Raw genomic sequence first — 26,821 nt, 5'->3', positions numbered from 1 at the left:
AACACAGATTGAAAGGAAAGCAAGTTGTGGCAAGAAAGCGACGTTCCTGATTGAGCCAACAGTATCAATTGGATCGAGTGGAAAAATTCTATCGTATATGGCTCTGAAAAATCAACAGAAATTATACTAATCCCATCAATGAAAATTTGCTGTGAACCTAGATTTCTTTACTAAAAAGTTCAGTTTATGCATAACTCAGTCTTATGTTTAACTATTCTAAACTTTCACGATATACATTCGAGGTACTGCACAGAACAAAAGTCAAACTGTGCAATGGCAGCTAAGTATCTATAATTTTGGCACAACTATTTAAACTAATAATGTCTGAGATACTGGACACAGAAACTAGTCACCAAAAGCAATTATTAATGGCTTAACTGAATCAATCCTAAAAATTCATTGCGCTAGCCTCAAATAGTCAATTATTTCCGTTGAGTTTGACAAAAAAAAACACAAATGACTACAAATTGAATGACCAACTAAGTTATTATGTAACTTTTAAATGCTCAGGTTTTTTCATCGTTCCTTCCACCTAAAAATAGGGAACTGTCAAAACTATGATAAATGACATATGAATGACCACTCAGCCAAAATAAATTACCTACAATCATTTAGTTAAACTAATTTCCATTTTCTTTGCTAACAGTTTAGTACTGCTGATTCTGACCAAGTTATCGCCTGATTAAAGCTAAGCTTTACCCAGGCAATAATCACAAAAAGTATTCATCTTCAAAAGAAAGGTTTAAACTATTTTTAAAATCACACTTCTCATTTGTGTTTGCTTTTTTATCGAAAGCTGCAAAAAAAAAGTCAGATGGAGTATCTTTTCTGTCAGTCACTTTTTTCACTTGTCTTACTTTAGCCAAATTGATTTATTGTTTACTTTGTGGGCAGTCATGGTTGAAGGCACCCTCAAGATAACTAATGCACGACAGCATGTCAATTACCAGTTTTGTAACATGGCAGCTTCTGTTCAAGTCTAGGCAAGCTTTCAAGCAGACAAAAGTGACCGTGCAATGGCTCAAACTGTAAACCTGTGTCCTATACCAAAATTTGAATTGGTCTGATTAAAATAAAAAGAAAGAACACTGTTGCATGTTCACCAGTGTTGGCAAACAACTAAAATGTTTAACATTTATTTCATTTACACACCAGAACATCATGTTTCTGTTACAATTAGTGAAGAAAATACAGGAAAAATATTTGAAAACCAATGGACAAATGCTACTTGGATGCGCACTTAAATAGCCAGCAAATTAGTAACTAGAACAGGAGATGCCTCCAAGTGAAATAGTTTTAAAGGAAGGAGCAGAAATAGAAAAGTGCCAAAATATTACTTACAATTTTCTTTTTTTGTACTTTTAAATCTTCAAGAGCTTCACCTGCAAAAAAGTTTGAAGAGTAGTAGTCTTGTGGTTTTGAAAAATAACTAATGGTAAAGGTAATAAAAAATGACAAAGTGTATAAGAAAATATCGTTTAAAAAGAGAAACTTAACAGCTTACTGTTTCTTTCAGTTCTTTTGCAAAACAGCCAAATCAATATTTTCCGTATTAACCACACCCTGAAAAACACAATCATCAGAAACAGCACATAAATATGACTGACTGAAAAAAAATCAGGCAAAGTAAACTTGAATTAAATAAATAACTCACTGGAGCACCACACAACAGTATGTTATTTCCCTATTAACTTCAGTGTGCAAAGTATTCTCCAGGAACATCGCCCAAAGGACAGCTATCGATACTGCTGGATGACTGGGGACAGAGTGTTACTTTGTTCAAGTTGCAAAATGTTCATGATTGAGTTAAATTATTTATTCCATAAATAACAATCCAATAAAACCTAATGCTAATATAACACCTTGTTCAAAAAAGAGAAGGCAGAAAGTAGGAAATTACAGACTAGTTGGTTTAACGAGGGTTGGGTAATTATTAGAATCCATTACTAATTAATATTCAGATAATTGTAAAGTGAAACTAAACACATTTATTCCGATGGATAGACAGGGGGAAAAAATCATTTTTGACTGATTTGATACGATTCGTTGAAGATTTAATAAGCATTATGGATAATGGGGATCCTGGAAGATATAATGTATGTCAACTTCCAGAACAAATGGTTAACACTAAGGTAAGATCACACGGAGTGAGGGATAATTCATAAGCGTGGATACAGCATTAGCTAACCAATAGAAAGCAGAACATCAGGATAAGCAAGTCATTTTCTGGTTGGCAAGATGTAACTAGTGGGGTGCCACAGGCTTTGATCCTCAGGTGCAAACTATTTATAATTATTATTGACTTGGATGCGGGGAAAGAAAGTAATATGGTTGATGTTAGCAAAAAAGATGTGCTAGAAATTCTGAGGAAGTTGAACATAGATAAGCCCCCTGGGCTTGATGGGATTTATCAAAGGATTCTATGGGAAGCGAGGGACAAGATTGCAGGGCCTTTGGTGATGATCTTTTCATCCTCACTGTCCATGGGTATAGTGTCAGAAGATTGGAAAGAGGCAAACGTCATTCCCTTGTTCAAAAAAGGGAACAAGGATAACCCCGGAAATTACAGGCCTGTTAGTCTTACGTCTGTGGTGGGCAAATTATTGGAAAGGGCTCTCAGAGACAGGATTTATGATCACTTGGAAAGGCAGTTTGATTCGTGATATCAATATGGATTTGTGAGGGGTAGATCATGCCTTAGTGAATTCTTTGAAGAGGTGACCGAACACGTGGATGAAGGTAGAGCAGTGGATGTGGTACACATGGATTTAAGTAAGGCGTTTGATAAGGTTCCCCACGGTAGGCTCATGCAGAAGGCAAGGAGGCATGAGATGGGGGAAATATGGCAAATTGGATTCAGAATTGGCTGACCCTTAGAAGACAAAGGGTGGTAGTGGATGGAAAATATTCAACATGGTGCTCAGTTACGAGTGGTGTACCACAAGGATCTGGTTCTGGGTCCTCTCCTATTTGTGACTTTTGTAAAATGATTTGGATGAAGGGGTGGAAGGGTGGATTAGCAAGTTCGTGGACAATACGAACGTGGGTCACGTTATGGACAGTGCAGAGGGCTTGTCTAGGTTACAAACGGACATTGATAGAATGCAGAGCTGGGCTGAGAAGTGGCAGATGGAGTTTAACCCTGAAAAGTGAGGTGATTCCTTTTGGAAGGACAAACTTGAAAGCAGAATACAGGGTTAATGGAAAGATTCTTGGCAGTGTGAAGGACTAGAGGGACCTTGGGGCTCATGTTCACAATTCCCTGAGAGCTGCCACCCAGGTGGATAGAGTTGTTAAGGCGGCATATGGTGTGTTAGTTTTCATTAACAGAGGGACGGAGTTCAAGAGCCGTGAAGTTATGCTCCAGCTATACAAAAGCCTGGTTCGACCACATCTGGAGTATTGTGTCCAGTTCTGGTCACCTCATTACTGGAAAGATGTGGAAGCCTTAGAAAAGGTGCAGAGAGATTTACCAGATGTTGCCTGGAATGGAGAGAAGGTCTTACGAGGAAAGGTTGACAGAACTAGGGCTCTTCTCTTTAGAACGACAAAGGATGAGAGGTGGTTTGATAGAATTGTACAAAATGATCAGAGATATAGATACAGTAGACAGCCAGAGACTTTTTCCTAGGGTGGAGGTAGCTTTAAAAAGGGGATTATAGTTTTAAAGTGAAAGGAGGTAGATATCAGGGAGACGTCAGAGGTATGTTCTTCACTCAGAGTGGTAGGGGCATGAAATGCATTGCCGGAGAGGGTAGTGGAGTCAGCCTCATTAGGGGCATTTAAGCGGCTATTAGATAGGCAAATGGATAATAGCATAAGGTAGCGGTGGAGGTTAGATAGACCTTAGGTGTAGGGTAAAAGTTCTGCACAACATCGTTGGGCCAAAGAGCCTGTGCTGTGCTGTACTGTTCTACGTTCTACAAGTTTGGAATGCTACATCAAAAACACCTGCAGTTTCCTTCTCCCAGAGGATAAGAATCTTAAAACAAAAGTTTGAGCCTTCAACATTCAAATCCAAAATGGGTTTCACAGAAACAACTTATTCAAAATAGAAATTCATTTCTTTTCCTCCAATAGCAAACAAAAAAAAGGCATATTGCACCATGAAGCCCTAATTCATGCCTCGGCAGTGTATTTGGTGCACTCTAATCCACAGGTCAAAAACTTTAAATTGAAATGATATTGCAGCATATTTGCTCTTCTGTCTGGGTTATCACAGATCCAAAAGAACTGTAACAACAACGACCACAATGATACAAAAGTCAAATAAAATGCTATAGTGTGACAGTATAGTTGCAAAATCTATAGTTCCATAGACCTATAATTGACAAATAAAATATCATATTCCGGTCTGAGGATTTATCCACATTCAAGCCCACTAAAAGCTCTGATACCTCCTCCCCCTCAACACTAATTTGTTCAAGTATATCACACTGCCCTTATTGATTGCTAGTCTTACTTTTTTCAGTGTAGTCATTCGTGGATTCTTTACAGCAGAGGGCAGTTGAGGTTGTGTTCCTAAATGTATTCAAGCCAAGATAGGCAGATTTTTAAACAATAAGGAAATCAAACACTGTAGGGATAAGGCAGAAAAGTAGAGTTGAGGATGATCATCTCATTGAATGGCAGAGCAAATTTGATGACCCGAATGGCCTACACCTGCTCCTAATGGCCTTATTGACATTCTGCAGCCCAATCCAGCTGATTTGTTATCAGAGGAATAGCAAACAGCACTGTTTACTGTGCAATCATCAGTTTACTGTGCAATCATCAGTACACAGCACAATTTCTGACTTTATGTTGGAGCTGGGAGATAACCCTGAGGAGCTCCTTCAGTCAGGGCCCTGGGCAGTCCGGGCAGAATCCAAAACAGGTTGACGTAAACATAAAAAAATCCAAAAGAACTGCAGATGTTGTAAATCAGGAACAAAAACAAAGTTGCTGGAAAAGCTCAGCAGGAATGGCAGCATCTGTGAAGGAGAAAACAGAGTTAATATTTCAGGTCCGGTGACCCTTCCTCAGAACAGGAACTGTTCTGAAGAAGGGTCACTGGACCAAAAACGTTAACTCTGTTTTCTCCTTCACAGATGCTGCCAGACCTGCTGAGCTTTTCCAGCAACTTTGTTTTTATTGTTGTGACATAAACATAATCTCAAAATCTCAACTTCCAAAACACAAATAACTCAGATTTAAGCACATCGTATAAATGTTGCTAAAATAGCAAATAGATAACCAAATTAACGATGGAGGAGAAAAACATTAACAAACTTTACAGAAAGATGGAGAATTTTTAATAGCTTATATCAGCAGGTAGTATAACAAATAAAGTACAGTGACATTTTTTGAAGGTTGGGACTACCAAATGTAATTGTTCATTCCTATTCAAATGATTTCTTCTAGGCAATGAGAGAATTCCAAAGGCACTATGAATAACTATTAATGATTCAGACTGTAATACTTTAATTCACTTAAAATAAGCTTTGCAGTTCATACAATCCAGAAAAGAGAATCCTAAAAATATTAACCATAATTTAATTCACTAAGTGTGCTCTTCAATTATTAGGTATTCACTTATGTGGGCCCCAATATTAGCATCGCACATACTTCTTTTGTAGCTATAAAATTTATAATTTTCAGCAATAAAAATAAAACTCGACAATCAAAACGTCTTTTTTTCAAAATGATCCAAACTGCCAATAGCCAGATTACTTACAGTAAGGGAAATAAAAATCCTGGAAGTGCCAAGGTTAGCCGTGCATTCCATTCTTCTGGTAAGCACCACAAGTACACGATTATAAAGGCTATGATATAAAGTGTGGATGAATAGAGAACCAGTCTTCCAATCCAGATCTTTTGCAGTCTCTGATTTTTTTCCTTGAATTCTTCCAATGCGTTTATTTCCTATCAATAAAAGCACTTAAATTTAGTCTATTTTGTACTCTATAATTTGAACTATCAAAAAATGGTTAGTTCGAGACAACAGGATCAAAGAAATAAAGAGGTAGACTTAAATGTTAGTTCGGAAATGTTCCACTACATTTAAGTAGCACTGCCACTCTAATACTATACCACCAACAATTCCAATTTCATTTGGATAGCAGGTGTTACCATTTTGTAATGCTACCTTAAAATATGATTTGGCACAACAGCAACCATCAATCCTGCTTATAAAAGCTGAATTTTTCAGATTGGAACCGATCAAGTTACAAAGGAAATGGGAATAAAATAAAATATTTAATGCATCCCATTACGAAAACAAATTAAGTTGGTAAGTACTTTAGCTCCAAAAGAATAACTTTTTTTAGAAAGGTTTGTTTATAATACCTTCCAAATTCAGCAAACAGCTTTGCATCCCCTCTTGAAAAAAAGACAAAGACATACTTCGAAACTTATATTGTCTTACCAACTGGTGAAGGAAATGTTACCAACAGACCTCTAATGAAAGAAAGACCGTAAATCCATTATTTTAACCTGACTGTTTTGATATCTCCTTTCTGAAATGCCGCTTAAACTTCTACTCTTCACCTTTCGTCTGTAGCAACACGCCCACCATTCTCGTTTTTTTTCTTGTCTATTTATTCTCAAAACAATTTTATTCTCTCTCTCACATTATTTAAAATCAGAAGATTTCAAGCTATTTCTTTCAATCCATAGCAAAACTCTCAGGCAAAAGTAATCTAACAAGGTTCAGGGCGATTTCTACCTAACAACATCGTAACAAATTTGTTGACAACATTACTGCTCTGACAAAGCAGTTGGGCAGGAGCAAGAATGAGAGAAGAAGCTTTTTTAAAATCCTGCACACACTTGCTAAAAAAACATGTCCAGGCTAAGCATTAAGTTAATTATCTTTGAGAAAGAGGGTATGGACAAACTACATTGAACAGTCTAAAATAATAAAGTCCATGGCTGCAGACTTGGATGTTTATGGCGTTTAATTCCTTTGGTCATTCACCACCAGATTTGACAGAAGCCCCTTTTCCAATGTTAGAAATCGCCACAGATGTACCATACCATACCATAATATGCTGTCATTAGAGATGACTAGTGACCCTCTGGTTAAATCACTACCACGCTTCAGGCGAGGGGGCATGCCCCAAGAAGGAAAGCCTTTCACAGTTACTTCAGCAGTGCAGGAATTCAATACATGATGTTGACATCAGTCTGCATTGCAAACCAGCAGTTCAGTTAACCAAGCTAAGCCAACATCTTCACCTTCCCTCTACTAATGCTGCCTAGTGCTCTAGGATTACCCTGGAAAGAAAAGATAATCTATTATATATTTTAACTTTCATAAACGATTGCCTCTCTCCAGGCCTCTTTCGAATTTGTCATTCTCATCCCTATCTCCAAACCAAACCTTTATCCTTTAAAGAGTCAAAGTTTACAACACAAAAACAGACCCTTTGGTCCAACACTTCTGCACCAACCAGATATCGTAAACTGATCTAGTCCCATTTGCCAACTTTTGGCCTTTATTCCTCTAAACACTTTCTATTCATGTACCCACCTAGATGCCTTTTTAATATTGTAATTGTACCCACCTCCACATCAAAGGCCTTGCATGATTTTATAAATCTATATAAAAGCTCACCCTTCCGCCTCTGACATTCCAGGGAAAATTGTCTCAGCCTTTCACTATAGCTCAAACCCTCCAACCCTGGCAACATCTTTGTAAATCTTTTCTGAACCCTTTCAAGTTTCACAACATCCTTCCTATAGCAGGAGACAAGAATTGCACGCAGCATTCTAAATCAGAGCAACCTAACAAACCATTATGAATGCAACTTTCCTCAAAATCTTGAGCACATCACCTCCCAAATCTTCTGAAAAGGTCCCTTTTTGCGCCTCTACATTAGGTTTTCAACCTTGTGGCAGCATTTAAACCGCCTTCAAGGCACAAATGACATCCAGAATGACCACAATGCACTCCTCCTCACCTTCTCTCAGCACGCCAACAAATTATCAACATCATCTTCCTCCTTCATTCCTCTGTTGCTCAACTGAAGGAATGATGGCTTATTTTTGGCTAATCATTACTAATTCTTGAGTCCGCGAAGGTCATTATTGGTCCATCCCTATAGCATATTTACACAGTGCATCTTCAGCAACAAGAGATATGACAGTTTGCACTTGTATTCTGGTGACAGCTAGTTTAACTTTACCTCTCGAGCACTCTATGGCACCTCTATTCTCCATCTTCAAATTTTTCTCACCAGTAACATCAAGCTAACTGGTCTATAACTCCCTGTTTTCTACCTCCTTTTTAAAATAATGGGCTTGCACGAACCCTCCAATCTGTAGGAGCTGTTCCAGAGTCTATGGAATCTTGGAAGATGGCCACCAATGCATCCACTGTTTCTATAATAATTTCCTTAAGAACTCTGGGATGTAGATTAAGAGGCCCGAGGGACCTGTCAGCCTTCAATTTCCTTAAACAATAATGATTTCCTTCAGTACCTTCCTGTCACTAGACCCTGTGCTTCCCAACATTCTTAGGATGTCTCTGCACCCTCTTTTGTAAAGGCAGAACCAAACTCTACAGCCCAATTAAGTACAAATCTCTTTGTTGTCCGTTATGATTTCCCCTGTTTCTGACTTTAATGGACCTACATCTGTCTTCACTAATCTTTTCCTCTTCACATATGTATAGAAGCTTTTGTAATCAATCTGTATGTTCCCTGCAAGCTTACTTTTGTTATTTTTAAATCCTCTCCAGAAACCTGGGCAACGTTGGCTGACCAGCATCAGTGGCCATCCCTAGTTGCCCTCAAGAGGGTGGTAGTGAGCAACCTTCTTCAAATCACCGCAGTCCATATGCCGTAGATTAACCCACAATGTTACTAGAGAGGGAATTCCAGGATTTTGACCCAGCAATGGCAAGATATTCTCAAGTCACGATGGTGAATAGCTTGGAGGTGAACTTGTCAGCAGTGGCACTCCCAAGTATCTGCTGCCCTTGTCATTCTAGATGGGAGAGGTGATCATGGGTTAAGAAGAAGCTGTCTGAGGGACGTGGGCAAATTTCTGCAATTCATCTTGGAGATATTACACACTGCTGCAACTGGGCATCAGCAGAGGAGGAATTAGATGCTAGTACACGTAATGCCAGAGCTGCACTCATCCAGACAAGTGAGGAATATTCCCTCACACTCCTGACTTTTGCCTTGCAGATGCTGAACCACCTTTGGGGAGTCAGGAGTTGGGTAATACACTGCAGCATTTCTCACCTCTGACCTTCTTTTGTAGCCACTGCATTTATACAGTGAGTCCAATTGAGTTTCTGATCAATGGTAACCTGCAGGATATGGATAGTGGGGGAATTCAGTGAATGGTAATACTATTGAATGTCATGGGTGGTGGGTAGATTATCCCTTATTGGACATGGTTATTACCTGGCATAAAAGCTACATACCACTTTTCAGCCTAACGTTGGATGTCATCCAGGTCTAGCTGTATTTGGACATGGACTGCTTCAGTATCTGAGGCATGTTGAATATTGCTGAACATTGCATAATCATTAGTGAACTTCCCCACTTCAGACATCATGATAGAGGAAAAGTCATTGATGAAGCAACTGGGCCTGAAACACTATACTGACAAACTCTTGTAGAAATATCCTGGAATAAAGATGACGGACCTCCGACCGCAACCACCTACCCTTGTTCCAGATACGACTCCAAACAGAACATTTTCTCAACCAATTTCCAGAATGCAGTTTTGCTATGGCTCCTAAATGCCATACTCAGTCAAATGCAGCCTTGACATCAAGGATTGTCATGATCTGACTTCTGGAATTCAGGTGCATCAATATGTGAACCCAGGCTGTAGTCTGAAGCAAACTTGCAATCAATTAGCTTATTGTCATATTGATTTCTGATATGACAGCTTGATAGCACTGTTGATGACGCTTTCCGTCACTTTACCCACGATCAAAAGTATGCTGATGAAATGGTAATTGATCAGGTTAGATCTGGCCTGCTTCTTAGGTAAAGGGTATACATGGGTAATTTCTCAAATTGTCGGACAGTGCTGTAATTATACTGGAATAGTTTCGCTAGAGGTGCGGCAAATTCTGCAGCACGTCTTCAGTACTGTTGTTGCGAGTGTTGTCAGGGCCTACAGCCTTTGCAGTTTCCAGTAACTTCAGCTATTTCAGAAGATCACGTGGAATGAATCGAATTGGCTGAAGACCCGCATCCATGATGCTGGAGGAAGCCGAGATGGATCATCCACTCGACATTTCTGGCTGATGTCAAAGGCAGTCACTCACACCTCATTTCGGGAAGTCAATCCTCTTGGGCTAAGGGTGTAATGAGGTGGAAGTGGGGAAACCCAAACTGAGCATTGGTGAACAGTTTATTCCTTTGTAAAGTGCTACTTGACATCAATGATCCTTCTGTCATTTTGCTGACAATCGAAAATAGACTGACTGCAAAGTAATTAGCAGGTAAGAAACAGTCCTGCTTTTTGCACACAAGACATACCTGGGCATTTTTTTTTAAATTCATTCATGGGATGTGAGTGTTGCTGGCTGACCAGCATCTATTTTTGTCCCTAGTCATCTTTGAGAGAGTTGTGGCAGGCTGTTTGCATGAACAGCTGCAGTCCACCTGCTGTGGGTTGGTAGGGAATTCCAGGATTTTGGCCCAACACCAGTGAAGGAACAGCATATATTTCAAAGTCAGGGTGGGGAATGGCTTGGAGAGAATCTTGCAGGTGGAGGAGTTCCCATGCCTCTGCTGCCCTTGTCTTTCCAAATGAAAGCGGTCATAAATTTGAAAGGCACTGACGAGGATCTTTGGTGAAATTCTACAGTGCACTTTGGGGATAGTACACACTGCTACCACTGAGTGTCAGTGGTGGAGGCAGTAGATGTTAGTGGGTGTGGTGCCAATCAAGTGGGTTGCTTTGTATGGTATCAAGCTTCTTGACTGTTGTTGGACCTGGACCCATCCAGGCAAGTGAAGAATATTCTATCATATTCCTGAGTTGTGCCTTGCAGATGATGGACAGGTTTATGCAGTCTGCAGATGAATTACATGTAGTATTCCAGCCTCTTACCTGTTCTGGTAGACACTGTTAACATGTTGAGTTTCTGGTCAATGGCAAGATGGTGACACCATTGAATGTCAAGAGGTTGATGGGTGACTTGTCTCTTACTGGAGATGGTCATTGCCTTGCATTTGTCTGAGCCAATATTACCAGCCATTTATCAGCCCAAGCCTGGATATCGCCCAGATCTTATTGCATTTCAGCAAGGGCTGCTTCAATATTTGAAGAGTCATGAATGATGTTGAACACTGTGTAATCGTTAGCAAACATCCCCACTTCTGACTTCATGGCAGAGGGAGGGTCATTGGCGAAGCAGCTAAAGGTGATTGGGCCTAGGACACTGCCCTGAGGAACTCCCAGAGAAAGGTCGTGAAGCCGAGATTATTGACTTCGAACAACCACAACTGTCTTCCTACGTGCCAGGTGTGACTCCAACCAAGGGAGAGATTTCCCCGATACCCATTGATTCCATTTTTGTCAGGGCTACTGGATGATACACTCAGTCGAATCAGGTTTTGATGACAAGAGCTGTCACTCTCACTTCATCTCCAGAATTCAGCTCTTTTGTCCATGTTTGAACCAAGGCTGTAATGAGGTCAGGAGCTGAGGGGCCCTGGCGCAGCCCAAACTGAGGCCACTGAGCAGCTGCTGCTTGATTGCACTGTTGATGACACCTTCCATCAGTTTCAAGAGGAGACTGATGGGATGGTAATCAGCTGGGTTTGATTTGTCCTGCTTTTTATATATAGGTCTTACCTGGGCAATCTTCCACATTATCCGATAGATGCCGGTGTTATAACTGTACTGGAAGGGCTTGGTTAGGGAACTGGCAAGTCCTGGAGCACAAGCTTTCAGTACTTTTGCTAGAATGTTGTCAGGGCCTAGGGCCTTGCAATATCCAATGCCTCCAACATTTTCTAGATATCACGTGGAGTGAATCAAATTGGTTGAAAACTAATACCTGTAATGTTGGGGACCAATGGAGGGATGCTGGAATAATGAACAATGCTCGCCGCAGGAAGCGGAAACCTCAACTTCACTAGGAAGCTGCATGGATCACTCTGACAGATGCTTCATGGATCAAACAATTATTACAGATAGATTCACATGAACGGGGCAGTTATGACTCACCACTAATTGATTCATCATCTGACATAGGCTCAGCTGAAGTATACTCAGCAGTGTCCCCAATAATGGAGCTTCTCAAGTTTTCTGAAAGTGATGATCAAAATCAAGAAGTAATGCTTTGTCAGGGGCTGCAGAAGCTGATAGAATTGTGAGATAACCAGCAGGCTATCTAGACCTTGCTTCACATGAAGCCATTAGATCGCTTGGAGTTTGAAGTTAATATTACAGACTCCGAAAACCCCTTCCACCTGACCGAACATCACTGAGCCCCCATCTTGGCAGTCTGTTCCAATGATGGAACAGAACCTTATCTCAGGATGGTAACAAAAGAAATCGGAGGTATTATCTCATATTCATACTCTGAACCCTTTCTATTTAAGGTTGTCACTTGATAAATTTATTGGACGGTTTTCCCCAACTTGATCATCCATCTTCAATGCTTATGAGGAACATTTTTCAGGACCCACTAGGCTGAACTTGTCAAATGTATGTTCTGATTCAATAGCTGTTTCATAGCCATTAGGCAGAGTTGATTTTCTCCTTATTGTTGAACTTTATAGTGACTGCTTTACAACAAAGTGGTTTTCTAGACTACTTCAGATGGTCCCAAAGTATACTGTTGAACCAGGTGGGCTTTATGAAAATATAGCAACTTTCACAGTTACAATTCCATAAGTTGTGTGACTGATATCAAACTCAGAAATTTAGCTCCCACATATGGGTTCTCCAAATAAAACCTAATTCAAATATAGCCAAGACACGCCAAATGAATCAAACTTCAAGTTTCAATTCCCAATTTTACTGAAGACCAAACATTTCCCTCACAACATTGCAGATGCCTGCACTTCTCATGAGCCATTTCAAAACAAACCACTCCTCTGCAGTACTATCAAAGCATGGAATTCCTACTCCAATGCTGCTAAACTCAAACTTACACAAGCAGTTTTCAAAATTCAACATTAACTTCCTTAGTGCTACTGAATCCCAGTATACCACCTCTTGCCCCATGCAGCTGAATTCCAAGAAATGCTACAAAACACAAAGCCCTGCGATCTTGCTAATCCCGAAGGATATCCCACCCATTTTTGCCAAATTTCACAGCTGGCCCATACTTTGTAGATAGCAAAGTCTACATCCATTCATCTAATTCAAGATTCGCTAAACTCCTCAGCCATCAGATGTAATGCATCATTCTCATCAATGTGCTGAAAAAGATAGAAAATGAAGGAGGTACATAAAAAGGAACTAATGACGACCACTATGATCAATCACAAAGTGGTTATTTATTAATTTTTAACTCAACTCTCATACTCCAGGTATTACAATGCCAAATTTTTATAACATGTTTTAAAAGAAAATTTAGTCATTCACAGCAAAGTTTCAAACGTCTTCAGGAATCACAGTGACCTTTATTTTAAAATAAAGGAAATAGTCTGACTTTTAATGAAAAATGCTACTAAGTTAAGCACAGTACATTCAGTTGAAAGGGGTATATCAATCTGCATACAACTCAATTTCAACAGTACAGCTTAATTTCCTTGTAATTGTGCAATAATGTATCCCCTGAACAAATGCACCTGTTATAGGAGACTATTTAGTAGTTTAAAAAGAAATACATCCTGCATCCATTCATCTTATCATATTGTTACACCTTCAAGCGTGAGGCTTTACATCACACTATTAGCAGACAAGTTCAAGTAATTTTTTTGTCATTGACAAAAATAAATGTGCCCTTAGAAACTGCAGTTCTCCTTTAGGCCTTTGGCTTTTCATAAACCTTTCTGGTGCTTCCCTGACTCACTAACCTGCTTTGGAAGTACATTATTACAGGCCCACGATCAATGGTAGACTTTTTAAAATGTCACACATGCTAAACAAATTACACTCTCCCAGTTTGTATGCTTAATAATTCACATATTTCCACAATTTTTGACAGTTTAGTAAAACCTCAAATGTATGGTGAAAGGAGGTTCAAGTTTAACACTAGCATTGGCAAGTTAGGCTATTTCTGCGCTGTTCATGCTGTAGAATTTTGTGTAAATTTGTCAATGAATAAACAAAAACTTTCAGGTAGCATCGAGTTATTTAAAAAAAAGCAACTGACTATAAAACAGCCAATAACAATACTCTGAATGTTGAAAGATAACCAATGTAAAGATGATTTGAAATATTCTGCAACTCCATTTACCAACTTTTTTTTTCCCCAAATCAGCCGCAAATAAACAGGTGACGCCCTTATGAAACATAAAAACCCAAACAATCTGAAATACACAGTATAAGTTTTGCCTAAGTCCTAACTCTCGAATGGCATCAACTCCTAATATGGCCACTCAGATCAGAATTGTTGCACAATGCTTACTGTAGTGTGTGTTCTGCAGATGCGGTGAAATTTTAAATAGGAAGCAATGCTAAAAATGGAGTATTAAACAGCTGCAAAAACAACAAGATCTAAAACCACCCAAAATAATAAATTATGTTAATGAATGTAAAAGTGAAGAAGACTGGTACCTTGTCAATTTTTTCTAATACTTCTATAGTGGAAGGTTTTGCCTGCATTGAAAGAAACAGAAGTGTTAAACAAAAGTCATTAAAAACATATTGATATAACGTGTGTTTAAATGAATTGCACTGTTCATTACTATGAAGAGAATCTCTCGTTCCTTTTATGATAACTCATCAACGGAGAGGATGAACCTATGTTCGAAAATATCCTTCCAACTTCACGTGAGTTTGTTTAGGACAGATTAATATCAGTAATCTACACAGACATGCGTATGCCATTTTGATGGCACACTGCATTATAAAATGAAAAATTACATGATGTCAACCCATGCATAAGCATCCTCGTCAACAAGTTGTTTACACATTTAAAAAGACATACACCGCTTTTCATGTTAAACCTTGCTGGAGATCCTACATTAAAATCAGCATAAATTGCAGATGTGTTTTTGTCACAAGCACAGAAAGGGGGAAAGTCTGTGGTTGATAGAAACTTTTAAACTACGCAGTACTCCACAACTCTTCATGCTTCCACAAAGGTACCTAATCAAAGCTGTAATAAAACAAAGAATTCATAAAATTACCAGACACCGCAGTGGTTTTGCTGTCTCCCCACTACCAAGGCAGACTAGAGTTTGAGCAAGGAGCAGCATGAAACCAAAAGGGAACAAGGAAGTACATAAAAACAAACAGCAGCCATTCAGTCCCTTGAACTTGCTACACGATTCAATGACAGCAGTAAGAAGTGATGAGCCAGTTTTAAGAGTTTGAGGTGATATTATGTTGCTTTAAGAGGGCGGCATGTTTTCATTTCCAGCTTCTTTATGCAACACAGTAAAAATATTACATCTTTCATTACAATAAATTAATTTGAATGCAGAATCCATAATTGCTTGTCTGGTCATTCATGTAATATCTAATTTCTGCATCAATTACATCAAATTCCTGTTTCATCTTCTTTGGGCTACTGAAGTGTGTACATCAAATAACTGAAAAGGTTGGTTTCCATTTCTCTAGAAACAAAAACAGGAGCCTGGACTACTACACCAATAAGGCAGACTAAACTTAAACATATTTCAATAAGAAGGCACTGATATGGTATGAAGTGTGGTATTAAGATATTAATATACTTCATTCTCTACAATTTATTCCCAGTCAATTTAAACAAGGTTTTATCAGAAAATAAGCAAGTAAACTGCCCTACTGTCCACACACTTAAAGCACTGAGAAAACATATATGCCACCCTGAAAGCTCACCAGTATGATAACAAACAGCTAAGCCAGAGAAACTTGCAAGTGTTAATTAACATCAACCAGGGTCATTAGAGCTAAAATGTTAATTCTACTTTCTTACCACAGATGCTGCCAAGCCTGTGGAGCTTTTCCAGCAATTTATGATTTTGCATCTCGTTAACATTTTTTGGCCATCTGTCCTGCAGTTCATGCATTTAAAATCATTTTAGGCCTAGATTATATGCTTTCCTGCTGATCTTTAAGAATGTGGCTCACAAATATTTAGTCATCTCCATAATGTGGAGATGTCTTTTGTGACATTATTTGAATCCGAAGTCAATCAAAAGGATAACCAGATAGTGATGTCACCAAGCAGGGTTTGTAAGGTACTACCAAAGGACTCTTGGAAAGTTGTTGCAATGCATCTTGTAAATGAGACACTCATGTCGCTGTGTCAGCTGTGAAGGGAATGAATGTTGGTAGTGGTGAATAGGGTGTCAAAATCAAGTCGGCAGCTTTTTCCTGAAAGGCATCAAGCCTGTAGTCAGTCGACAGGCTCCAACGAGTCAGAAGTTACACTCCTGCCATTCCCAGCCTAACTTGCTGTTGTAGCTGTATAGCTGGTCCAGTTCAGTTTCTGGTCAGAATATTTGCAATGGGGATACAGCAATGGTAATGCCAATCAGCATACGTGTGAGATGGCTAGAACCTCTCCTGGTGGAGATGGTCGTTGCCTGGAACCTAAATGGCAAGTAAGGTTTACTGTAACTTCTGACCTCACAACAGTGATAGGATCATTGAGATGACAACTGCAGATGATTCGAGCTAGGCCTTGTTCAACTCTTGTAGTTATGTCCTGCAACTGAGGTGATTAACCTACAACTATAAAGCTTTATACTAGATACAACACAGTGGATTGAATTCTACCCACCCTATGATAACCATTAACTCCAGATTTGTCAAGGATCATGACATCACATTTGCTCAAGTGCCTCTGGAATGCAACTCTTTCAACCACATTTGAGCAAGGATGGAATGAGGTCAGAAAACAAGTGGCTATGTCATTGCTGTGAAAACATGATTTGATATCATTGTGGACAAGCCTTTTCACAACTTGGCTGAAGGGATGGTAATTACTCCAACTGGATTTGTCTTTTTTTTGGCAGCCTGCACTTTTTTTTTCCACATTATTGGGCAAATGCAAGCGTTCTAAATATAGTGAACAAATCAGTTAGAGACACGGCCACTTCTGGATTATGTCTTCAGTACTATTGCCTGAATGGTGTCAAAGGCCACTGCCTTTTCAGTATGCAATGTCTTCAGCCATTTCTTGACATCACATGCAGTCAACTAAATTAGCTGAAGATTGGTATCTGTGATGTTAGTAACTTCAGGAGGAGTACAAGATGGATCATCCACTCAACATTTCTGGTCGAAAATAATTACAAATGCTTCAGCCTAATTGTTTTGCATTGATACGCTGGGGGTAGATCCATCATTCAGGATGATAATATTTGTGAAGCACCCACATCCAATTAGTTGTTTAATTATCCACCACCATTAATGACGAGGTCCTTGAAAAAATACCTTTAAAATCCGCAACCTCAATCAGAATGAAGGACGGGGCAGAAGATGCACGGGAACAAAGCATCTGCAAGCTCCCTTCCAAGTCACACACCATCCCAACTCGGAACTATATCGCCATTCTTCACTGCCAAGGGTTCAAAATCCTGGAACTCACTCCCCAACAATACCAGATGGCCTGCCTGAGATCAAGAAAGCAGCTCACCATCATGTTCTCAAGGGCAATTAGGGATGGGCACCTAGCCAATGGTGCTGACATTCTGCGAACAAATAAACACAAATTGTGGCTGGTTGGAAGTGCTTGGATCAGATACATTGACTGTTAGATCACTGAGCTCTGACGATCATATTAAAGTTGTCCTCTGTTGGAGCTTCACCAGGTTGACACTTCATTTCGTGGTATGCTTGATTCTACCCCGGCGAGCCGCCTTGTACTGTTCGTCAAGCTGATCCACCAGCTTGATAGTAATGATAGGGCAAGGGACAAACTGAGCCAAAATAATACGGACTGTGGTTAAATGCAATTCCTGTACTGCTGTTGGTCTAAACTACCTCATGAATGCCCAGTTTTGAGCGGCAAATGCATTCTGAATTTATTCAATTCAGTCAAATTGCTCAGGTACAGACGGCAAGGCCAAGTGATGTGAATTGTAAGGGAAATTTCAGCTTTATTTATTTACAAATGATAATGAATGGTTAATGCTCAAATGTGAAGAACAAAAACTTATCCTCAACCTGGGCACCCTACAACCCAGAGGACTCAACATTGGAGTTCTCAAATTTCAAATAACCTTGCCATGCATCCCTAACCTCCCTTTCCAGCCCCACCTCCTCCCTTCCATTCCACCTTCTGACCCTCCCTTCTAGCCACCAACTGGATTCATCCCTCCCACTGACCAACCAGGTCATACCAACCACCAGTATATAGCTACCACCACCATTCCACCTCCACCCCTTCACCCCCCCTCCTCTCTTTACCTGCAGCTCCCCCTTTCCCCACATTCAGTCCTGAAACAGGGCAATAGCAGAAATGTTCACCGCTCCTTTCTTCCAGAAGCTGCATTCTTCCAGCCTCCTGCTTGTCTACAATGAATGGTTAATGATTGATTTGCATTATGATCTGGCCTCTATATAAGGTCAAAAGTTGAGATGGTCGTTGAAGACTGCACCATTTACCACGCCTCAGACACTGAAACAGTCCATGTCCAAATGCAGCAAGACTTCAACAATATCCTGATCTGGCAAACACTGGCAAGTTACATTTACACTACACAAGTGCTACATAATGACCATCACCAACAAAACAGCATCTAAGTAACTAGTCCTTGACATTCAATAACATTACCATCACTTAAATACCCGCTGTTGACTAGTGACGAGAAACTGAACTGGGCAAGCCATATAAATACAGCGGCTGCAAGAGCAAGTCAGAGGATAGGAATCCAGCAGCAAGTAACTCACAAGGCTTCCCAAAACCTAGCCACCATTCACAAAAAGAAGTGTGATAAGATATTCCCCATTTGCCCTCTAACATCCCGTGTTCACCATATTGTTCAGTCTGAAGCTAGTAAAAATACATGCTAAAACTAAAGTTCACTGTGAGAAATATAATTTTTAAAATGGATTCCACATTGTGTAGCAGCAGGAAAAGCTGTTTAAAAAGGACAAAATATGGAAAGCTTAAACAAACCGTGCTGGAGAAACCCAGCAGATCTGGCAGCATTTGCAGAGAGAGAAACAGTTAATGTGTTGAGCCTGGTATGAGTCTTCTTCAGAATGGGTTTATTGTTTATTGTTACTACTTATTGCTTACAGTTCGTTGCTTTAGCTTTGGGAAAAATATCTTTTAATAATTAATGTCATATTCTATTTAGTTTCCTGTTCAGCACTGTCTTTTTGTTTACAATTTGACTGATTGTACATTGTGCCATCACATGAAATTCCCACAGGACAAATACAGTGACAAGAGTATCTTTTTAATTGTGGAGTCTTGCTGCATTTGGTTAGGTATTGCGCAGGTACATCAACTCATAATGAATGCACAAAATCTGAACTTAAGGAAACTACGTACACAATAAGAAATAAACTGTATTACCTACAAAAGAAAACTTCAATAATATAAACAGCTGGGGTTAAAAGACTAGAAATGAAAATCCAATACTACCTCTGTTGATACCAAGACACAAATAGAAACATACAGAACAAAAGTCAACATGTTATGGGCAACCTAAACAAATCATTCATACAGTCTTAACTAGAGCATCCTGTCTGATTCCGAGTATCTCATTTTCAGAGGATAATGAAAGCTTTGCAAAAGGTGTGGTAAAGATACACCAGAATTATTCCAGTGATGAAGAATTAGTTACATGGATAAATTGTGTTTAAACCTTGAAGAGTTTAGGTAGATTAAATAAAAAGAAATGGTTTCCAATCAGAACAGTTGATAGCCAGAAGACACAGATTTAAAGTGATTGCAAACAAACCAGAGGTGACAAAGAAAATTGATTTTACATAATGCGTGGTTAAGATTAGAAATGCAATGCCCAATCACATGTTGGATAGAAATGTATTCATACAATTGCAGTATATACGGAAATAGAACATATGAAAGAGAAAAAGCATATAACTGGACTTATTTTCAAAAGAGCTAGCACAGACTTGATGAGATGAATGCCTTCTTTGAATACAGTGCTATTCAATTATTCACTGACAGCATTTGCGCAAAAGGTGATAATCTAGCTGTAAACCTATAAGTTTGAGCTGAAAGAATATCTGAGCTGCACTGGGGAAATCAATATATTTTAATCATATCAATTATGTCAAGTCAATATCCAAAGTATAAGCTCATAGGCTCCAAACTCCCGAGACTGGTTGCAAGTTCCAACAAGACTTCACTCGGCTTTAGCAATTAACCTTCAACAAGGCAACTTTTTAAAACACCACAAGGTCATAGTGAATCAATGCTGTTGTTTCTTCGGGAAATAAAGCATAAAATGACATTGAGCTTTATTCAAATTAAAACCATGTAATTAACACAAAGGGGGCATCTTTCTGCAGGATGAGTTTCACTTTGATTTGCACCACATATAACATGCAGAATTACCAGGATTCTGTGACTGAAGTCAATTTTTTTAGGCAGTCCCTTTTCTGAAAGGATGTCTCAATATCTTTCCATTACATCTGTGGCTCCTTTTAACGAAGTATTTCTTTGTTAAAAACCTCAGATTGGTTCAAATGTGCGCCTGCAATATTCCTAAAAATAACTTCTGTTAGAATCCATCATTAGTTTCCAATAAGAAACTGTCTAGAGTTTAATCTGAGAACAAAACCTTACCAGAATTCACAAAAAGACATTTTTCTGTCTCCTTTAATACTTTAAGAGTTCAAAACTGGGACCATCAAAAACACATTTTAATTTACTTATCCTGAACTATCAGATTTGTTCTGAGTGATGATACGCTATCAAATCAATGAGTAATATTTTATAGCAAGATTAATATCGGCAACAGCACCAGCATTCATACTGGTATTCTTCAGATTTCAAAGTCAAAGTCAATTAGAAAGACATACAGCATCAAAAAAAAACTTCTAACATACCCTCAAATTCGCTAAAAGGCCAAAAAAGCTGTAAACAGAAATCCCAGAAACACTCGTGAGACATTCATAGCAAATTGCAGTCATGAATAAAAAGAGTAACAGAATTTCTCTACCCTCAGGCCAAGCCAGTAGCCAACATACACATCTATCTACCTACTTTTCCTAAAACCAGTGATCACATTAACCTACGCAACAGTTCAAGAGACAGAATCATAGAATAAAACTACAGAATCCCTCCAGTGCAGTTACAGGACACTCAGCCCATCGAGAGCATCTCATGCTTTCGCCATCACTCTACAATTACCATAGTTAGCTAAACTTGCCTACACACTATGGGGCAATTTAGCAAGCCACTTGATGTAACTTTTTTGGGCTGTGGGAGGAAACCAGAGTACCCAAGAGAAACCCATGCAGGCATGGGAAGAATGGTTCTTCTGGTACATGGCAGTATCCTTAGCCCTGGGCCAAGAGGCCTGGGTTGGAGTGACAACTGCTCCAGAGGTATGTGATAACATCTCTGAACAAAATGACTAGAAAATATCTGTAAAAGTTCAAGGTGGCTCACCACCAGCTTCTCCAAGGCAATTAAGGATGGGCAAAGGCTGGTCTTGCTACCAAAAGTCTCATTGCATGGGATACTAGAAGAAAAGAAATAAAAGCAAAATGCTATTGATGCTGGAAACCTGAAATAAAAAGACAAAGTGGAGAAACTCACAGGCCTGGCAGCATCTGTGGATAGAAAGTGAGTTAACGTTTCAAGTCCAATACAATTCTTCTTTTGCGCTGAGGAATCATATCAGACTTAGGGTTAACTCTCTATCTCCTTCCCCCCTCCCCCCTTTCCCCACACCCACAGAAATTAACATATCTGATTTTGTCCAGCATTTTCTGTTTTACTTTAGGGGGAAAAAAGCTACTTCAAATTAACTACAGCTAATTTACATCTAAAGGACTTGTTTTGAAATATGATTGCTAAGACATTTAGCTATTTGGATTGTTAGTGGCTAGCACATAATTTGAATTGAAATTGAATTGTTCACTTACCCTCCAACAAGAAAGCATCACTCCCATTTTAGTTTACTCCAGTTGCGTGGCACAGATAATCTGATCAATCTATTTGTATGAAGTACACAAATAATTCTGGACCTGTGGAATAAACAAATCTATCCATCAAAATGCAAATTTACAATATAGGATGCAAACTATATTTAAAATGAAATCGCACACAACATTAAAGCTTTGACAGCAATTTTGAAAGCTAATTTCAATTCTGGAATCAACACTTTCAATTTTAAACATTTATATAAACATCACATTAGCAGAATGTAAATTTGCTCATTAGAAACTGAGGTACACTTTTTATATAACCTGAACTGTCTAGGCTTAGTCAGTTACCCATTTTGCTCTTCATTGCTATCAAAATAAATACTTCTTCGCAGCCAACAAGGTATTTCTGAAGGTATGAGATAACAAGATGTAGAGCTGGACGAACACAGCAGGCCAATAAAAAGCAATTAAGGTAAATTTCAAGGTAATCTGTTTATTTTGACATTGAAAGAGGGATAAATATTGAGTAGGTCAAAAGGGGTGCCACAGAATCTTTTACAGCCACTTAAACAATATCACGATTATGTGTCAAATATAAAATAAAAAACAGATTGTCTACATTTCGCAATTATCGAGCTGCAAATATGGATGGGATCTCAGGACACCTCCGGGATAGATTTAAAACGAAACAGCTCATCGTAACAAAGCTCGCCCTCGGTTTAGAAACACTCGCGTTTCTATACCAATGTCTAGGCCTCCAGAGACCACAACGATCTTCAGGCTATCAGTCAATGCTGACTTAGCAGCCGATTGTATGTGAAAAGCATCACTAGCACTGCCGAGTCCCTTCCAGAAACGGAGAGCGTCTCCTTGCTCGGCCAGGCCAGGCCAGGCCTTCCTTCAGGCACCTCACAAGGAGCGGCTCAAGCCGCATAAGACAACGTATGGTCCGTCACAACTACAACGACACATCAGGTAGACATTAAGGCGAGCATCCGAACCTAAGCAGAGAGAACTGAAACGCCATACCCGCTACTGTAAGCCACTCACCTAAACCTCCAAACTGCTTCCACTACATTCCACAGCAGCAAATCTTACTGCGCAAGCGCGCACTCCGACCAAGGCGCCTTTCACCTTTCACCCGTATGCCGGCGTCACGTGATGCCAGTGGCTCCTTTCAATGGTTTTAGACCGATTGAAAGACACAAAGCGCTGGAGTTGGGGTAAGGCACAGTGCAAAGGAAGAAAATTCACGATAACAGACGATTTAGACATCTCGTATCAACTAAAACGGCATTCAAATGTTAAAATCTACTTTCCAATCTGAAGTAATCATTGTATTGCAAGTCTATTTGGTTATTTTTAAATAATCAATTAACGTGTTTCTACCTCTGCCTGTAATTATAATATAGTTTTGATTACTCCATCTTCTTTAATTTTGCCATTGTTATTTTGTTGCCCGAGTCGGAGGAAAGCAGTAGATAAATAAAACATTTTTGGCAGTTAGTTAAACTCAGAGCTATGATTTCGCACTCATGTTGATTTGATTCAAAATTGATATTTACATCAGTCTTGTGAATTACATTCAAATGTTTAACTATTTTGATTCGAAGTCTCAATATTTTTAACAACTACAGTTATAGTTTTTTAAACATTTGCAGTGCACTAATTGATTTCGTTATCAAATAGGCACCAAATATGAAATGTTTGCCCAGTGTTGATTTTATAATGTAGAAAACATTCGAAAGTGATCGTATCCAGATCATTATTTTGCTTGAATAGGTTATAAAATAATAATATCGAAGACGGTCCAGCTACAGCGACGTCACGTGTTGCTTTTTGGGAGATAAAGTTTCCATTGAAACGAAATTCTAGTCATTTATTGTTTGTATTTGTGCACATTTTAGAAAACGGAGACCGGACAAGCTACATATTAAGAGTAGAGATTTCAGTATACTTTAGACGTTTAACTAAATTTATAGTAAAAATAACGGAAACCCCTCCCCCAACCCAGGTTAGCAATGTCTAGGTACATTTTACATAGAAGAAAGTTTTTTCTTTGAATTTTCAATAAATGTTAATTTCGGAAATTATTTTAATTTACTGATACAAATCCACATAGAATGAGGTTAATGAAATTATTGCAAAATAAAATATGAAGCTAATTTTTTGATCACCTTTGTGATCGTTGATCGTATAAATACGATCGTATAAATGCAGGATTTTGGAATACAGGTCAATACTTTGAGGTTGGTAAGTAATTGCAGTCTTTGTGCTGTACTTTGGGCTAAAATGGAATTGTGCAAAACAAATGATCTCTCAAAATAAAATCTAGATGTAAATTATCTAACATTTCTAAACGACTAGTTTGCAAACTGTGGATTGTTTTTATTTGTACAAGTATTTTTAAACTTTTTGACCTAAAGGATAGGTGGTTCAACTGGCCCTCAAATTGCAGAATCTCCGTGAATGTTTCTTCGTCGTGTGAAAGATACATCGTAAAACATTACGTTTGAGCAAAAACTGATGTGAAAACATTTTAATAAAAACGAAAAACATATGATTTGGGCCATTCGTTCCATAATACGTTCCATTATTTCATTTACTCCAGGGGAATGTAACTTTTTCTTCTTGAGTACTCGGACTTCCAGTTCTCGGTATTCAACAACATAAACAGGTTAAGAATTTTAAGTAATCTATTTTACCAGTTTAATTTCATTGTTACTGATCAAGGGGAAAATGCCAAGTAGGGTATGCCAACAACGTAACTTAGATTCCGGAAAACATTTCAAACAATACAATTATGAGGAAAATACAGTAATTACACCACTCAGAAAACTGTTTCATTTTTAACGAAATTTACTATAAAGAGAATTTACATCGATATAACACTGCAATTGCCCGGTAAAGGAGCAGGTGGTATCCGTTTCGTTAAAACGCATGTCCTTCAAAGAAAAGCACACACCACGCATGTAAAAGGGAGAGCCACGAATCTAGATGTAACAAAATAACAAAGGCAATGTATGTTACCCCACCCCCAACCTGTAAAGACTTATATTTGCATTATGTAATATCTGAATTCAATCAATACATTCCGCAACTTGATCGCCTGTAACAAAATCGTGTATACCAAAAGACATTGTGGCACTTGATGCCCCATTTTTGAAATCAGTAGCAAACTCTAGAAGCGACTTTTGTGAACTGGTCCTATAATTTCAGTTGTTTCCTGCGCATGTCTCTGTATAAACACGAGTGATGATTGTCATCTTCCAGAAACATTGAAACCTCATTGAAGGTTTGTAACTTGCGCTCTCTCCCTGTGTCTGCTTCATAAATTCATTTTGTTTTGTCACAAAGGAAGATATTTGCTATTTTGTCCGCAGCTAAGTCTGTAACCCGTCTGACATTCGTTCAGTGACATGCTGAGTGCTCACTAGCGGCATCTGGTTTGCTCAAAACGCAACCGACCTCTTGACAGGTTTCATGGACGTTAGAGACTCCAATTGAAAGTGACATCTATTTCTCTGCGTGACTCTACAAAAATTAATATTCTGCTTTGAATAAGTAATCAGAATTTCCTAAATTGTATGTTTTTACCAGGCACGCGATTTTCTCTAGTAAACAAAAGAAAAAGTGCCCAATATCTCAAAATGTAAATTTTGAGCTGCCCTTACGTTTGGAGTAATATGCTGAGTAGGCTAAGCAAAAATACCAACTATCTATACAGGAAAATACCGACAATTAGTCCTTTAAGATGAACTTACGGTGGATTTACCTTTAACACAATCAATGACCTGTATAATAAAGTTGCTCTTTGCACCAACAGACGATATGTTTCGTACTTTGTGTTGATACACGATAAATACCGGCTACCATAACAGGGACGTACGCAGTATGTATCGTTACCCCAATTCAGTTGAAACCATATGGGCAAGTCCTTCCAAACGAGTTAGCTGGACTAAATCAAATTTCGCAATGCACTTTAGTTTGATGAAATGCAATAATTTACTGCAGTTTATATCCTTTGATGGCCTGCCCAGAACAAATAGTCAAGAACATGTGCTTTGTTAAGCTTTCGATTGATTCCATGGCGAACAATCGCTGTGCCAAAACTGGAAGAGGTAAAAACCTATCTTGGCAGTCAACTGTATAGTGGACTGAAGTCATACAGATTTACGTGCCTCTTAAGAAGTATACCTTTATGGACAGGTTAGGAATAATTGATTTAAAATATCTGGTAAATTCGACAGCAGTACGAAGTAGTTACTGTAAAAAAAATTATGCAAGAAATAACGCTGGAAAAACAGCACTGAAGCTCCCGAATAAACCATTGGGTGTTCCCGAATGCAAATATAAGTGAAAACCTGGACAGGCAACGCATTATTTTTCTCGGACACATACAATCTTTTCAATACAATCTCAAAAAAAGAGTTAAATGGTTTAATTTACCAATGTCTACATTCCGAATTGAAGGCTGAATGATTATGAGTAGTTACATTTGCATGTTACTGTATTTGAACGGAAAGCAAATATTGTCGAATCTTATGGACAGTGAAGAATGTTGACGGATTTAAACAAAAAAAGTCACGTGGCAATTTCTTCCAAAATTTGGAGATTCCTTAGTGTAGTATTCACTCTACAATCTATTCTGCGTTGGTCAACTAGAGAGTCGAAA

The 26,821-nt window shown here is 38.8% G+C and overlaps 1 protein-coding gene across 2 annotated transcripts in view; it reads right to left on the bottom strand.

Annotated features, from left to right (window-relative positions):
* Positions 1–23,286, bottom strand: part of LOC125454171 (endoplasmic reticulum junction formation protein lunapark) — a 70,964-nt gene extending 47,678 nt beyond the window's left edge. For both annotated transcript variants that reach the window (XM_048534659.2, XM_048534660.2), the window contains exons 1-6: positions 23,197–23,286; positions 22,144–22,245; positions 14,695–14,736; positions 5,717–5,904; positions 1,505–1,563; positions 1,342–1,382 (exon numbers count right to left, since the gene is read on the bottom strand). In XM_048534659.2, the coding sequence (XP_048390616.1) occupies positions 1,342–1,382; positions 1,505–1,563; positions 5,717–5,904; positions 14,695–14,736; positions 22,144–22,170 (357 nt within the window). In that variant the 5' untranslated portion in view covers positions 22,171–22,245; positions 23,197–23,286. The remainder of the gene's footprint in view (positions 1–1,341; positions 1,383–1,504; positions 1,564–5,716; positions 5,905–14,694; positions 14,737–22,143; positions 22,246–23,196) is intronic.
* Positions 23,287–26,821: the final 3,535 nt, after the last annotated feature.

Source organism: Stegostoma tigrinum, chromosome 7, assembly GCF_030684315.1.
Source record: "Stegostoma tigrinum isolate sSteTig4 chromosome 7, sSteTig4.hap1, whole genome shotgun sequence".
In the NCBI taxonomy this organism is placed as follows: Eukaryota; Metazoa; Chordata; class Chondrichthyes; order Orectolobiformes; family Stegostomatidae; genus Stegostoma; species Stegostoma tigrinum.
Note: the sequence above shows the minus strand (reverse complement) of the source record. Positions and strands in the feature narration are given on the sequence as shown.